General features: G+C 65.0%; 1 protein-coding gene across 1 annotated transcript in view; it reads right to left on the bottom strand.

Moving 5' to 3' along the window:
* Nucleotides 1–15,448, bottom strand: part of Megf6 (multiple EGF like domains 6) — a 97,080-nt gene that overhangs the window by 7,246 nt on the left and 74,386 nt on the right. The window contains exons 7-31 of the mRNA XM_076862675.2: nucleotides 15,161–15,283; nucleotides 14,133–14,255; nucleotides 13,825–13,962; nucleotides 12,225–12,344; nucleotides 11,677–11,799; nucleotides 11,244–11,414; nucleotides 10,799–10,930; nucleotides 9,959–10,087; nucleotides 8,235–8,363; nucleotides 7,532–7,666; nucleotides 7,270–7,404; nucleotides 4,860–4,985; nucleotides 4,216–4,347; nucleotides 4,000–4,128; nucleotides 3,746–3,877; nucleotides 3,198–3,326; nucleotides 2,966–3,094; nucleotides 2,608–2,736; nucleotides 2,185–2,313; nucleotides 1,894–2,022; nucleotides 1,424–1,549; nucleotides 1,160–1,288; nucleotides 938–1,069; nucleotides 646–774; nucleotides 141–269 (exon numbers count right to left, since the gene is read on the bottom strand). Of these exons, the coding sequence (XP_076718790.2) occupies nucleotides 141–269; nucleotides 646–774; nucleotides 938–1,069; nucleotides 1,160–1,288; nucleotides 1,424–1,549; nucleotides 1,894–2,022; nucleotides 2,185–2,313; nucleotides 2,608–2,736; nucleotides 2,966–3,094; nucleotides 3,198–3,326; nucleotides 3,746–3,877; nucleotides 4,000–4,128; nucleotides 4,216–4,347; nucleotides 4,860–4,985; nucleotides 7,270–7,404; nucleotides 7,532–7,666; nucleotides 8,235–8,363; nucleotides 9,959–10,087; nucleotides 10,799–10,930; nucleotides 11,244–11,414; nucleotides 11,677–11,799; nucleotides 12,225–12,344; nucleotides 13,825–13,962; nucleotides 14,133–14,255; nucleotides 15,161–15,283 (3,267 nt within the window). The remainder of the gene's footprint in view (nucleotides 1–140; nucleotides 270–645; nucleotides 775–937; nucleotides 1,070–1,159; nucleotides 1,289–1,423; nucleotides 1,550–1,893; nucleotides 2,023–2,184; nucleotides 2,314–2,607; nucleotides 2,737–2,965; nucleotides 3,095–3,197; nucleotides 3,327–3,745; nucleotides 3,878–3,999; nucleotides 4,129–4,215; nucleotides 4,348–4,859; nucleotides 4,986–7,269; nucleotides 7,405–7,531; nucleotides 7,667–8,234; nucleotides 8,364–9,958; nucleotides 10,088–10,798; nucleotides 10,931–11,243; nucleotides 11,415–11,676; nucleotides 11,800–12,224; nucleotides 12,345–13,824; nucleotides 13,963–14,132; nucleotides 14,256–15,160; nucleotides 15,284–15,448) is intronic.

Raw genomic sequence — 15,448 nt, 5'->3', positions numbered from 1 at the left:
TGGTGGCTTTGGGGACAGGCTGGGAGAGGGCAGGAGGACAGTCCCTCAGGCACAGTAGTCTGAGTTCACCACGCTGACCTCCCATGGCTAATGGAGGGACATCTGTGTAGTGCCCCTCTGCCACCCCCATGGACACTCACCATGCTCACAGTGGGTGCCAGTCCTCCCCGGTGGGCAGATGCAAGTGCCAGTCACAGGGTCACAGGTGGCCCCCTGCCCGCAGGCACACACATGGGCACAGCTGAGGCCAAAGTGGCCTGGTGGACAGGCTGCCAGGGAGGGGGCAGGTGAGCTGGCAGACCCCAGCCGGGCCCTGCCCGGGGACTGCCCTTCTCTTCCCATTAGAGCCTCCCACCCCAGCTCCCCCGGCCCCAGACAGGGAGCGTCTCCATGACTCAGGAGAAAGGCCCCTCCTTGGCAGCAGTGACCACAGCTGCAGCTGGGGACAGTAGGATCCCACTGATGTCCTACAGAGAGGGTTGCTGGCCTCTCTGCCACACAGGTTAGCTCAGCCTGGACCAGCAAGAGCGGGTCAGAGAGGTGGTCAGGGTGGTGCCTGGGAGGCGGTCCTCCTGCCGGCCGGCGGGCAGGGCCTTGCTCCCTAGAGATGCAGGAAGAGCCCCAGGCCTGTAGCTGGCCACTCACTCAGACTGCAGTCAGCTCCGAGGAACCCGGCAGGACAGTGGCAGGCCCCTGTGGCTGCGTCACAGGAGCCCCCGTTCCGACACCCACACACCTGTCCACAGCCTGGACCATAGCGCCCAGGCGGGCATCCTGTAGGAACAGGAGCCATTGCCAGGGGCTGGGAGCCGGAGGCTGACCCCCAGCAGCCCTGAGCTGAGCATGGCAGCCCCCACGTGCCACCTCCAACCCCCTCAGGCAGAGGCCTTCCAGGGCGGGCAGGCCACCAGGCCTCAGGGGACATGAGCGCACTCACGTTTCTGGCAGCCAGTGCCGTGGTAGCCAGCCATGCACACGCAGGCCCCTGTAGCAGGGTGGCAGGCCTGGGTCTTGCCAGGACACTGGCACAGGTGCCTACAGTCCTCTCCAAAAGTGCCGGGCCAGCAGGCTGGGTGAGTGGGGTGGGGTGGGGTCAGTCCTGGCCAGCCTCAGGAATGGGCAGCCTGTCCAGGGGTGCCCCAAGCCGGGTAGCACCTACCCTGCTCACAGCCAGGCCCAGTGAAGCCAGGAGGACAGTGACACTCCCCAGTGACGTGGTGGCAGGAGGCCCCAGGTGGGCAGCGGCAGCTCTGGACACAGGCCTCTCCGAACCAGCCGGGTGGGCAGGCTGCGGGAAGGCTCCTGTCAAGGGCACGGCGGGGAGCCCTGGGGCCAGACCGGGCTGCAGGCAGCCACCCTGGGCAGGACTGTCCCTCCTTAGCCAGGGGCCCCGTGAGCCGGCCACACTGGGGGCTGCACTCACCATCCTCACACCGTAAGCCCCTCCATCCTGGGGGACAGCGGCAGGCCCCCGTGACATGGTGGCAGGCTCCCCGACGACAGGTGCAGCGCTCCTCACAGTGAGCCCCGAAGGTGCCCTCAGCACAGGCTGTGGGCAAGGAGACAGGTGGCAGGCGGAGCCCTGTGTGCCCCTGCCCCATGAGAGAAGGGTGGACAGGGACCCAGGAGCCCAGGCTCGGCCACAGGGCCCAAGGCAGGGGGAGAGGCTATTGGAGCAGCTGAGAGCGCAGGCCAAGCAGGCCCACCCCAGCCCAGGGAAAAGTGAGGCTCCCAGCCCAGTCAGCCTGGGCCCGGGTCCAGACCCGCCCCAGGGCCTTGTGGCTCAGACAGCAGCCCCCACCTCCATGGTGAGGGCCACTCTGCGTCCTCGTCTGGGCGAGGCTGAGAGGACCCTTGGCAGCCCACAGGGCTCCCCCTTCCTGCCCCACTCACATCTCTGGCACTTGTCCCCAGTCCAGCCAGCAGGGCAGAGGCAGCGGCCCGTGTGCCTGTCACAGAGGCCTCCGTTGAGGCAGCCGCAGCTGAGCTGACAGCCAGCTCCGTAGTGTCCGGGGAGGCATTCTGCAGCAGTGGGGCGAGGATGAGGGTCCTGGCCCCTGGGGCAGGGGTATGTCCAAGACCAGGCTCCTACCTCCTTGGGGACCGACCTCAGGAGAGGCACCCAAGACCACCCCCAGGATGCTGCCCTCTGGCCTGGGAGTCCTCCTGGCCACCCCAGCTTACCATTCTCACAGGCCAGGCCGGACCAGCCCTCTGCGCACGTGCAGCGGCCTGAGACAGGGTCACAGCTCCCTCCGTTCTGGCAAAGGCAGGCTTGTCGGCAGCCCTGGCCATACTGGCCAGCGGGACAGGCTGGTGTGGGGGAGAGGGAGCAGTCTACCGTCCAGCTAGCAGCACCCCGGCTCTACAGGCTCCTGGCACCCTCACAAGCCCAAAGCAGACCGGGTGTGGGGACCTCGACTGACCCCAGGCCCAGTCAGGACCCCCCAGTCTTGGGGACACAACACTGAAGCAACCCCCTTATTCTCTCCCACGGGGGCCAGGGGCTTCTGGGAGTGAACAGGCCCACCCCTCCCTGGATGCCAACACCCCACACTGTGAGCCCTCAGGGCTTGACCAGAGACTGGACTCCTGGGCAGGGCTTACCCTGCAGGCAGGTGGGCCCCATCCAGCCGGGGGCACAGTGGCACTGCCCGTGGACGGGGTCACAGGAGGCCCCATTAAAGCAGGTGCAGGCCTGGCTGCAGTTAAGGCCATAGGTGAGGGCTGGGCAAGCTGCCAGGGAGAGGGGCGGTCAGGGCTGAGGAGGGCCACCAGAGGGCGTCAGCAGGAGGCTCGGGCACTGGGCAGGTCTGGTACCCCCCCCCCCCCCCGTGGCCTGGGACACCCTCTCAGACTGGGTCCTCCTGAGTGAGTGACTGCCTGCCTGCAGGGAACCCCCAGGGTGGGGAGCCTTCTGTGGAGGTCCCGGGCCCCCCTGCAGGCTGTGCAGGGCCTCACGCACTCTGGGTGCAGCGGGGTCCCTGGCGGCCTGGCGGGCAGAGGCAGGAGCCGTTCACGTTGTCGCAGGTGGCTCCCGCGGAGCAGTTGCAGGCGCCATGGCAGTCCAACCCAAAGAAGCCAGCTGGGCAGGCTGCAGACAGAGGCAGGGTGGTGCGGGCCCAGAGGTCAGGGGACACGCCCTGCCCTGCCCTGCCCTGGAGACTCCTTGGGCCAGCAGCCAGAGCCCAGCTCACCTCGCTCACAGAAGCTTCCCCTCCAGCCTGCTGGGCAGGTGCAGGCCCCGCTGACGTGGTCACAGGCTGCCCCATGCTCACACTGGCACTGGTGCCCACAGCCTGGTCCAAAGTATCCTTGGGGACACCCTGAGACACCCAGCCCACTGTCAGCCCAGGGGCCAAGGGCCTGACCAGGCCCGGTTGCCCAGGGAAGCCCTCCTGACAGTCTCCCTCACGTGGTTCCTTCCCCGCCCCCCCCAGGGGTGGTGAGATACCCAGACGTCACCTCAGACCTGGGCCACCCCTAGGACAACCCACCAGCTCCCTGGGCCTTCCCACCTTCCCACACACACAGCGCCAAGCGCCACCGCCCAGGTGCCAGGTGTCCTGTGCAGGTGGGATAGGCCCCGCTTGGGGCCTGACCTGGGCAGGTGGGGCGGGGCATGCTCGGTGGGGGCAGGCAGGCAGGCACTTGTGCACATGCAAATGTGTGCCCCTCCACAGCGTGCCCGTGCACCGCACACCCGTGCACACACCGGGGCAGGGCCAGGACCCCCAGGACTCACGCTGCTCGCACCGTGGGCCCACGTAGCCAGCCTCACACAGGCACAAGCCACTGATGGCATCACAGCTCCCGTGGCCTGCGGTGCAGTTGCAGGGGTAGCCGCAGTCGGGCCCCCAGTGTCCACTGTCACAGGCTGCAACAGAGCCCAAGATTGCCCTGCGCAGGCCCGGTGGAGTCCACAGGCTCTGCAGCCAGGTGGGGACCCAGGAGCAGGAAGCGGAGGGACAACTGGGAGCACAGGCGTGGTCTCCGTACCTCTCTGACAATTCAGGCCAGTCCAGCCAGGGGCACAGCTGCAGCGCCCAGTGGCCGGGTGGCAGTGCCCATCGTTGCCACAAGAGCACCTCGTCTGACAGCCGGGTCCAAACCAGCCTGCTGGGCAAGCTGTAGGCAGTGAAGGAGGGTGAGGGCAGTGGCCAGCACACCCACCAGGCCACCGCCCGAGGCTGAGGTCAGGTGTGAGCCACTCACCGTCCTGACAGCGGCTGCCCACGAAGCCGGGGAGGCACAGGCAGGCTCCGGTCGCAGGGTCACAGCGGGCACCGTGCTCACACACAGGGCAGATCTCCTGGCAGCCGAGCCCCCAGTGGCCCTCAGGACAATCTAGTGCCCCCAGCACCAGTCAGTCTCCCTCCCCTGCCCTAGCTGACAGGTCAGTGTGTGCCTGGCACAATACTGACCCCTGGAGCAGGCCAGGAGGGGAAGCAGGCTTCCCATCTGAGGCTGCCAGGAGAGGGGGGCTGCGTCCTCAGGGCCCTGGGCACCTCCTGGGCTGCAGGGCACCACCCACAGCGGTGAAGCCCCAGTTCCAGGGACGGCTCAACAGACAAAGAGGGCAGCCAGAGGGAGAGGCCAGATCTCCAGGCAGTGCCCTGCCTGTCCAGGGGGACACTGCAGGCCCCAGGTTCCCTGCCCACACCAGGTTCAGTCCAGCACAGTTCCTGAAGCTTCTGTGGAGGGCTTGGGATCTGCATGGCCTGTGCCAGGGTCCCCAAAGATGGCCCAGGGGTCTTCAAGTATGGTCCAGCAGGGATCTTTGAACACAGCCCGAGCTGACCCCACCTGAACTCCTGCAGCCCAGGAAAGAGTGGTCTGAGGATGCTGCCGCCACTCACCTGCCCCACAGTCCTCTCCGGTCCTGCCTGGTGGGCACAGGCACTGCCCTGTGATCCGGTGGCAAGAGGCACCCCCACAGGAGCAGGAGCCTGAGCAGTTCACACCAAATGTCCCCTCTGGGCACTCTGCAGGAGGGACAGTAGGGGCCTCAGCCACCCCATGAGAGGCTGCCCAGCCAGGCAGTCTTCCCTGCCCTCTGAGGCTCCTGGCAACAATACCCCCCGCCGGGGCCCAGATACCTGCTCCAGCTCCAGCAGAGGCTGCTGGACACTGGGAGCCGGGCCCAGGAGCAGTCCTTCACCTTGTGGGTAAAGGACTGGGGCAGGTCAGGTGGAGGGCAGCAGGAGGGCAAGGTGCCTGTCAGGTGGAAGCCACAGCCATCCAGACCCAGACAGTGCCCCAGACAGTGCCCCGGGAAGGGTGGCAACCTTGTATTCCTCCTCCCCAACGGAGAGCTGCCCAGGGTGTGCCAGTCCCGTCTCCCCACCCCCAGCCAGCTGGGGACACCCCCACGGCCTCAGCCCCAGGGGCTGGGGGAGGGTTTGCATCCACCTGGTGACCCGGGGTGGGAAAGAATAGTGGCCAGACTGCTCTGCACATGAGAGTGGGCCCGAAGCCTCAGGTCCCCCACCCCACCACTCAGGAGGAGCAGAGAGCAGCAGCACAGAGCCCTATACCCCGCACAGGACCCTGCAAGCCCCCAGCAGGGTCTCAGGAGATGCGTGGTACCCTGGAGCCCAACTCTGCCCTGGGAGGCCTGCAGTGGCCGCTCCCCACACCTGCCCTGCCCTCAGGGCCCAAGTTCAGCCTCCTGGCCCAGGAGGACAGTGCCTGAGTCTGGGGTGGGAAGTCCGGGCGGGGGAGGCATCCCACTGCCCTGGAGAGCCAGCGGCCCCGATGAGGTGGACTGCAGGCCAAGGCACAGGTGTGCACCCAGCATTTGGGCACCCTCTAGAGGACCAGGTGCCCAAGGCAAGCCCCAGGATAACACACACCTGGACCAGAGGAGAGGGCCCAGCGCTACGGGGAAGTAGCCTCCCCAGCTCCTACGGGCGGACGTGGTGGACGGCAAGTTTCCAGGCCCACAGAGGGAGCGCCAACTCTACAAAAGTGTGTGTCCATTCCCGTGGCCATCCTGAGGCCACTGCAGGCTTTTAAATTTAAAAAGTTTTAAAAAAAAAGCGGTGGGAGAATGGGAGGGGCCAGAAGGGCCTCTTAGCAGATGGGCCAGCAGGGTGGGTGGACAGGCCTCCTCACTGGGCCCTGGCAGGCAGTGAGTCTAGACGGGGTGGGTACAAGGGAAGGCAGGCCACAAGGGAGTGTGCTCATGTGCCTGTGTGCCCATGCACATGCCTGCCCGTCCGGCGTGTGTGTGTGTGTGTTTGTGTGCGTGTGCGTGTGTGTGCATGTGTGTGTGTTTGTGTGCGTGCGTGTGCGTGTGTGTGTGTGTGCGTGTGCGTGTGTGTGTGTGTGCGTGTGTGTGTGCGTGTGTGTGCGTGTGTGTGTGCAGGCATGTCAGGTTGTCTGGAGGACCTCAGTCCTTCAGCATGACCAAGCTCCCGTGGCAATGCACAGGTGGGGAAATGGACACTCAGCTGCTGACTGTGGCCTGAGACCACAGAGTTCCTGTGAGTCCTCTCAGGTCTGGGGACTCCAGGCTGGGCTCTGAGCCCTGTGCCTGTCCCTCCTGTACCAACAGGACCAAAGAGCCTTGACAGCGTCTCTGTCTCAGAGGAACTGGCCTGGGTCAGACGGAGACACTGAGCCTCAGGTCACTGGCCCAGGTGGCTGAGGGTCCTTAAGCCAACAAGGTGCCCTCTCAAGGCACGCTGTCCAGGCCAGGCTGCCAACAGGTCAGGGTGCTGGACAGCCAGACCCCCAGGGACACCTGAGAGTCGGCGTCATGATCCATATCCCAGGTGGCCATTGTGACCTCCTCTTCTACTGCCACATAATGTGGGGCCCCAGGCTCTGTGTTGCTCACATGCCTGGGCCACAAGGTCCACAGGGAGGGCCTCCATCACTGCCTCCGTGGCCCCTCTGGGAGAAGGCCCTTGGAGACCCCAAGGGCAGCTGCCACCTCTGCTCCCGGTGGCTGCTCACACTCGAGCCTGCTGCCCCGGGCTCCTGTGCACGGTGCTCCCCGTCCCGGTGGAAGGGAGGAGTGCCCGGGTGCTTCCTCAGAGGCACTGACCCTTTCTCTGAGCCAGACCTGGGCAGACAGGCAGCTCTGCCCCGAGCAGCTCCTCAGACACAGCCCAGTGGCCTGCTACTGCCTGATGAGGGAGGTGACACCGTAGGTAAAGGTGCCGCAGCCTGCCATCCTCCAGCTGAGCAGCACTTCTGGGAGTCAGCCTCTGCAACGGGCCAGAGGGCCTCCAGCACTGGCTCCCCCTGGGTCAGCCTCACCTTGACCACAGTCCTGCCCCCGGTAGCCAGCAGGACACTGCTCCCGACACTCGCCGCTCACAGGATCACAGGCCACGCCTGGGGGACAGGTGCACGTATGCTGGCATCCTGGCCCGAAGAAGCCTGGCTCGCACTCTGCAGGGTGGGGGGCACCAGAGGGGTGGATGGGTTCGGCCGCCCTCTCAGTGGGCGCCCCCACATACCATGCTCACCTGCCTGACACCGCCTGCCCCAGGAACCCGCCGCCCCCCGCCATGCTCACCTGCCTGACACCGCTTGCCCCGGAAGCCAGCCTTGCAGGAGCAGGTGCCATCTCTCCGGTCACAGGACTGCGTGTGGGACTGTTCGCAGAGGCACTCCTCGGAGCAGCCCGGCCCAAAGGCCCAGGGCGGGCAGGCTGCACCACATAGCCATGAGAGGACTGCCCACGGCACCCCCTGTCCCCAACACAGGGTGAAGGTGATGGGCCTCTGTGGCTGTGCCCCTTGGGGGACATGTTCTGGGAATCGGGGCACCTCCCAGAGCACCTCTTCTCATGTCCAGGGGGCTGAAGCCAGTGTGTCCACTTTACAGATGAGCCCCAGGGTCTCTGCAGTTTAGGGACTTGCCCAGGTCCCACCACTTCCCCTAGGCAGGGGACACACTCCTTTGCAGATGAAGGAGGGAGCTTCTGTCCCTCCTGCCAAGCCTCTGTCCCTCTCCTGCCTGCCTGTGGCCCCTGGGGCTGTGTGACCCACCAGGCCTGGGAGGACTGCTCGGGCCTCTGCCCTCCCACCTCTCTGGGCTGGGGCTGGGGGTGCCACAGGCTGAGGACAGCCCAGTTGCAGTGGAGGACATGGATTGGCATCCACAGATCAGGAACAGACCCTGGACCCCGGCTGGCAGTGTGTGGCTGGCACAGGACAAGGACTGCCCGCCCCCCACGTAGCAGTCAGCTCAGACATCGCAGGGGCAGCAGGACTCACCAAGGTGGCAGAAGCGGCCATAGAGCCCCGGGTCACAGAGGCAGGCCCCGTAGAGGCGGTGACATCGGCCCCGGTTGGCGCAGTGGCATTTCTTGCGACAGTGTTTGCCATAGAAGCCCTTGGGGCAGCCTGAGGGTGGGGGCCCAGTGAGACTCAGAGAGTGACCCCTATCTAAGGGACATGCAGGCCTAGTCCAGCATAAGAGTCAGGAGCAGCATCTGCCAGGGGCATGAGATGGATCTCCTAGATGAGGCCACCAGCTGGGTCAGCCGGGACCCCCAGGGTCCGTGACAAGAATGGGTGGCCAAGTCCATCCCCAGCACACCCCTGAGGGACCGGAGCTCCTGTCCAGTGCTCCAGCACCTGACCACACCTGGAGCACCAAACCCGACCTCCCTGCCTCAAAGCAGGAAGGACACAAGGCCCCACCAGGCCAAGGCCCAGCCCAAACCTCAGGAGGCCCCGGGCCAGCACTGTCCTTCCCAAAGCACTTCCCTCTGGCTCTGCCCTGCCCTGTCCTTCCTCCCATTCAAGTGGCTATAGTGGGGTCCACCTTTAACCCACTATGAGGGACAGCTTGGTCCACGTCCTAGTCCCCAGGCTCTCAGGATGAGACTGCCCTGCACTGCCCAGGTGGACCTCGATCCAATGACCAGCGTCAGTGTCCAGGCAGGCGGGGTTTGAGACAGGAAGAGGAAGGCATGGGGCAGAGGCAGGGCCATGTGAAGTCTCGAGCAGAGACCACAGCCAAGGGGGGCCTGTGACCTGGGAAACCAAGGGCACCCTGAAAACTCACCTGCCTGTCTCCGGGGACAGCCCTCCCTCTGCTGACCTGCACAGCAGCATTCACCAGCAGGGCCTCTGGCGGCCCTTCCACAGGACACCCCAAGACCCGTCTCGGGAGGCCAGGTGGATAACGCAAAGCAGAAGCGCTGAGGTTCAGACCCTCACCTGCCAGGCGTGCCCCGCCTACACACACCTGTGCACTCCGTCCCCCGAGTCACGGGATCGTCAGCCTCCGCGTGACAGTGACAGCAGAGGAGGGGAAAGGACAGCAGGGACGCTGACCACGGGGAAGGGTCAGTAAGCCGCCTGGCCGCCTGGGGACTCTGTTGCCCCTGAACCACCAGCCTGCAGAGCCCAGCCACAAAGAGCGTGGGGGTCAGTGCCTGTCAACTGTGCCTCCTCTCGCTCGGGCAGGAAGCTGAACTGGCATCCCCTCCTCTCCAGCCAAAAGGGCAGGCCCGGAAGGTCTGAAGGCCCAGAGACAAGCGTTAGCACCTAGGAAACTTATTTACACGGACCCTGATTTCTCCATAAACTGAGATAGCCGAGATCACCTCACGCAGGATCACCCCCACGGCCTCCAGCCCAGGCAGAACAGCCTCTTGCACACCCCAGCCAGCCAACACCCAGCTCTACTTGAATGCTTCCAGGAACAGGAGGCTCACTACCTACCCACGGCGCCCACTGCAAAGACATCATCCCTCAAGCCTATACCATCTAGAGTCAAGCCCTGGAAGAGGAGCAACACTGAAAAATGAAGGCTGTCCCACTGAATGGCCTCCTTCCCGCCCAGCCTCAGCCCTGGAGGCAGGGGCAGGGGTCTGAGCAAGGACTGCACTCACGGCTCCTGAGCACAGCAGTGCCTAGGAGGATGCAGGCGGGGAGGGTGGTGGCACATGCCCCTGCCCCTGCCCCCTTGCCCCAGGGGCTGCACGCACCGTCCTCACAGTGAGTCCCACTGACACCTGGGGGACAGCGGCAGGCACCCGTCACAGGATCGCAGGTCCCTCCATTCTGGCAGCCACAGGGGGAGCTGCAGTTCTTTCCAAAGGTGTCTGGAGGACAAGCTACAGGGGGGAGAGGGAAGCACCAGGGTCAGTGGCCAGTGGGACCCTGGACCCAGAGTCCGCCCCACCCTGGATACTCAGCAGACCTGACCGCTGCAACTCCGAGGCTGGAGCAATTTGTGCTAGGCCTCCACCACACTGCGGCAGAGACCCTACGACCGCCAACCTCTCCCTCCAACGCCAAGACTCGGGTCCTTCTGAACCAGCCCTTTCAAACCAGGCATTGCCCATGGCCCTGGAGAAGAGCCCTGACCTCCAGGGCCACCCTGCTCTGGGGTGCTGGGCAGGGAGTGGACGGCTCTGGACCGAGAGGAGTTGCAAAGTGCTTTAGCTACGAGCTTGCCGTGCGGCCCCGGGGTCCCTGCTCCCGGGGGACGCAGGACATCCTGGCTACCTACTCCAGAGAAGCCCCCCACCAGCTCCCTTCCCAGACGCCCCTGCCCCGGGTGCCTTGGGGTATGGCTGTAGCTGAGCCCCTGGAGACTGAGGCGGAGCCTCATACACCAAGGGCTTATCCCTGGGCAGCACCAAGCAGTGCCCGGCACAGACGCAGGCAGCAGAACTTATCAAGAAACGAGGAATGCACGGATGGAAGGACCCGCTCAAGCCCCCTGCCCAGGGCTCCCAGGAGGAGCAACACCGAGTGGGCTGCCCACAGGTCTGGGCCCAGAGGCCCCCTGCCCGGCGCCCAGCCCCTGCCCATGGCCTCACTCTCATTGCAGACGAGCCCGGTCCAGCCCTCGGGGCAGTCGCAGCCATCCAGGCCTGGGAGGCAGGTCCCTCCGTTCACGCAGTCGTCGCAGGTCAAGCTGCAGTCCTGGCCGAAAGTGTCACCCAGGCAGACTGGGGTGGACAGAGAGGGACTCAGAGCCTGGCCCCAGCCTCGTTCCCTGGCCTGGGCTTGGCAGGCACAGGGGCTGGACCCGGGCCCTTGGGTCAGGAAGAGGACCAAGGCACACCCTTAGCCGGGAGGATCCACAAGCGTGAGGTGGGATGAGCCGGGACCCGCTCTAGCCCCCGTCGGGCTGTGCAAACTAGGCAAGGAGCTGCACTTCTCTGGGCCCCGGCAGCTCCCTCCTTATGCCCAAGGCCACAGGGTGAAGGAGCCTGGTTGGCTGTCCCTGAGGACAGGAGCTCCAAGCCGGGCCACCCTCACCAAACTTCTCAGTGAGCGTGTGCTCTCCCCGCAGCTCCGCCTCCTCCTCCTCCTCGGCCCCAGAGTCATCCTGGAAGAACTGCGGCAGCCCGTCCCGTAGCACGGCGATGTGGGGCAGAGGCCGCACAAAGGGCAGCTGGCCATCCAGGTCCACCGTGGGCTCCTCCAGAGCTGGGGAGGACACAGAGGCCCAGAGTCCCGGCTGCCCCCTGATGTCCCCAGGGATTACATTGTGTTGGGCTGTGGCTCTTCCCTCACCTGGTCAGGGCCCAGCTAGACCCCCATACACTTGGCCCTAGGAGATGCCTGTGTGGCCAGTTCCCTTCCCCACCCCCACAGTAGGGGGCAGGACCACGCGGGGCCACTCAGGCCCAGGAGGCAAGGGTGTGGGGCCAGCCACAGTGGCGCAGGGGTGCCGGGAGGGGAGACTCACGGGTGCATCCCCTGCGGTCCTCGTCCAGCCGGTAGCCAGCCTCGCAAGAGCACTGGAAGGAGCCGGCCATGTTGGTGCAGTGGTGCTCACAGCCTCCGTGGCCGGAGGCGCACTCGTCAACGTCTGCGGGAAAATGGGACCCCTTGGGCTGTGCGCCTGGGTCAGCACCTCAGGGGCCACGCCAGTCCTGGCCCTGCTTGCTGGACGGAGCCGAGCAGCCTGTCTCCCTAAGCTGGCTGGTAACACCACTGCGGCCTCTCCCGCTGTCCTCACCCCCAGGGGCAGAGTGACACCAGACACCTGCCTGAGGGCGGCCACGCTGGGAGAGAAACTCAGGGAGCAGCCAGGACTGCAGGTCCAGCCCCCGGAGAGTGGCCAGGGACCCCAGGCCGGAGGGAGGGCGGGCGGGTCAGCACGCTGCAGTCGGCAGGCACTCCATGAATGCCAGGGGGCACAAGACGGGCAGATTCCACGAGCACCAGGGGAGGGCTGTGCTGGCCTGTCCTTGCCCTAGTCGCCCAGCTGCCCGCGGGCCGGCAGGCGCTCACCCTCACAGCTGCAGCCATCGGTGCTGAGCCGGTAGCCGGCGTAGCAGCCACACTCGTACCCGCCGGGGCTGTTGGCGCAGACCTGCTGGCAGCACGGGGAGTCGGCACAGTCGTCAACGTCTGCAGGCACACGGCAGGCCACTGGCACCCGGCGCCTCCACATCCGCCCCACAGCCCCGCAGAACCCCCTGCACGCGCTCGCCACACGCCCACACAGCCTCACACGCCTTCAGCCTCCTGCCCTCCAACCGCTGTGCACATGGCCACGTCACCTCCACACACACCTGCGACAGCCACACTGCCTCACGCCTACACCCAGGGGCACACACCTGCACACACACACACAATCACAGTCACACACCTACACAAAGCCACACCCGGCACACAACTACATACACCTGCACACTACCACACACTGCACACGACCACACACCTGCACACTACCACACACCACACACAACCACACACCACACACAACCACACACACCTGCACACTACCACACACTGCACACGACCACACACCTGCACACTACCACACACCACACACAACCACACACCACACACAACCACACACACCTGCACACAACCACACACACTGCATATGACCACACACCACACACAACCACAGACATCTGCACACTACCACATACCTTCACAGGACCACACACCACACACAACCACACACACCTGCACCACACACCGCACACAACCACACACACCTGCACACTACCACACACCGCACATGACCATACACCTGCATGACCACACACACCTGCACACAACCACATATCACACACCAAACACAACCACATACACCTGCACACTACCACATACCTGCACACGACCACAAACAACCACACACTGCACACGATCACATACCATATAAAACCACACACACCTGCACACAACCATACACCGCACACGACCACACACCACACAAAATCACACACAGCTGCACACTACCACACACCCGCATATGACCACACACCACACACGACCACACACGACCACACACCGCACACAACCACACACCGCATACAACCACACACACCTGCACACTACCACACACCTGCACACAACCGCACACAGCCACACACACCTGCACACTACCATGCTCCACACACAACCACACACACCACACACAACCACGCACCTGCACTCAACCAAACACCGCACACAACCGCATACACTGCACATGACCACACACCACCCACCACCACACACACCTGCACACTACCACACACTGCACACAACCACACACAACCACACACTGCACACAACCACACAAAACCACACACTGCACACTACCACACACTGCACACTACCACACACTGCACACAACCACACACAGAGCACACTTCACAGCCAGGGCCAAGGTGGGGCCAGGTGTGTGCAGGTGGTGCCCTGCAGGCAGCCAGGTCCTCCTGGACTGTGACACTGCCCCTCTCCCGGTCAGCACCCCCTGGCCAGCCCAAGTAGCCAGGGCAGGGATGGGAGGCGGGGGAGGCCTCCGAGTCCTGGTGTCACCCCAGACCCAGGCCCGGGTGGCAGCCTGTGTCCAGTGGGCAGGCAGCTTGCACTGGACGGAACCCGCTCCTACCAACACAGGTCTTCTGGTCCTCGTCCAGCTCGTAGCCATGGGGACAGGTACAGAGGGGCCCTGCGCTGGTGTGGCTGCAGCCGTGGGAGCAGCCGCCCCGGCCAGCCTCGCAGCTGTTCACAATCTCCATCTCGATCCCTGTGACGGGACAGGCCAGCAGGTGGGGGACGGGGACTGGAATCCAGGGCCTCCCCACGGACCCAGAAGCTACCCCAGGGGTGCTGAGGGCGGCTAAGTGGCTGAGGGCTGAGGGCTGAGGGCCACGCGGCCACCCTCAGCACCCCAGCGGCCGCTCGCTGCCCACTCACGGTAGCACTGCCGGCCGTCAGCACCCAGCTCGTAGCCTGCGTGGCACATGCATTTGAAGGACCCCCGAGTGTTGAGGCAGCCGTGGGCACACTGGGCCAGCCCCGAGGCACATTCATCCACGTCTGGAGCGGAGAGACCAAAGGCAGGTCTAAGGGCGCGGGAGATGTCTTTTCACTCCTCAGGGACAGTGGAGGAAGCTCATGACCACGGGCACCCCGGGCACAGTAATGCTGGCCTGGGGCCACACACACTGGCGGTCAGGACCAAACTCCGCTGTCCCGGCAACTGCAACAGCCGCACCCCAGCAGATTCCTCAGGATGAGGCTGACCCGGAGCTGGGCTCACACAGAGCCTGCGGCGGCCACCTGCACCCAGAGTGACAAGCTCAACCTCCACACCAGCGGCAACTTCCTGGTCCTCATGGGGAGGGGAAACATGAACTTCCAGACCCTGTGGGCAGCTGGCCGTCTGGTGGGACACCTTGGAAACTGACCACTCCCTCTCTGGACACCCCTTGGCTTATCACTGGCCCAAAGGTCGCGGGCCAAGGACAGCCGCCACACACCACAGGGCTGCTCTTCCCAGCCGTGCTGGCCACGGGCGAGAGCCAGGGATACTGGACACCCAGGCCTGTGGTCGAGCCAGGCACAGCAGGGCCCTGCAGCTGGACAGCAGCAGGGAAGCAGAAAGGCCATCAGCCAATATCTCCCGACCGTGACCTGACACTAAGCACCATTTAACAAGGAGCCCGAGAGCACAGCACCAGGGATGGCGGCAGATTTCTGCCAGGCTCCTCGGGCAGCCCCACTCTGCTGCCCTCTCCCCGGTTCCCAACAGCAGCTATGGCTGCCTACTGCAAGAGACCTCGGAATGAAACCTCAGCTGCCCGTCAAAACGAGCCTTGCTGGAGGCAGCTCCCGGGGTGCTCCTCACCCGGCCTCCCACCCACTCCATCCTGGTCACCCAAGGGTGGCAAGGTGTCCAGCGGACACTGCAGTGACACGGGCAGGTGGAGCGGGGGTCCCACCTTCACAGGCCTTGTGGTCTGCAGCCAGCTGGTAGCCCGCTCGGCACCCACAGTGGGCAAGGCCCCGCAGCACCTGGCACGTGTGCATGCAGCCGCCATTCCCATCTGCACACGGGCTTCTCCCTGCAGTGTGGGCAGAGGAATGGGGAAGGGGAGGGATCAGGGTGGGACCAGGAGATTGGTGACACCAGTCCTGGGACCTCCCGCCGCTTCCTGCTCCAGCCTGGGCCGAGGATTCCTCCCAGATGGGGGAAGCCCCAGGGCCTCAGGAAAGGCCAGGGCTCCCCG

Source organism: Callospermophilus lateralis, chromosome 7 (assembly GCF_048772815.1).
Source record: "Callospermophilus lateralis isolate mCalLat2 chromosome 7, mCalLat2.hap1, whole genome shotgun sequence".
Classification (NCBI taxonomy): domain Eukaryota; kingdom Metazoa; phylum Chordata; class Mammalia; order Rodentia; family Sciuridae; genus Callospermophilus; species Callospermophilus lateralis.
Note: the sequence above shows the minus strand (reverse complement) of the source record. Positions and strands in the feature narration are given on the sequence as shown.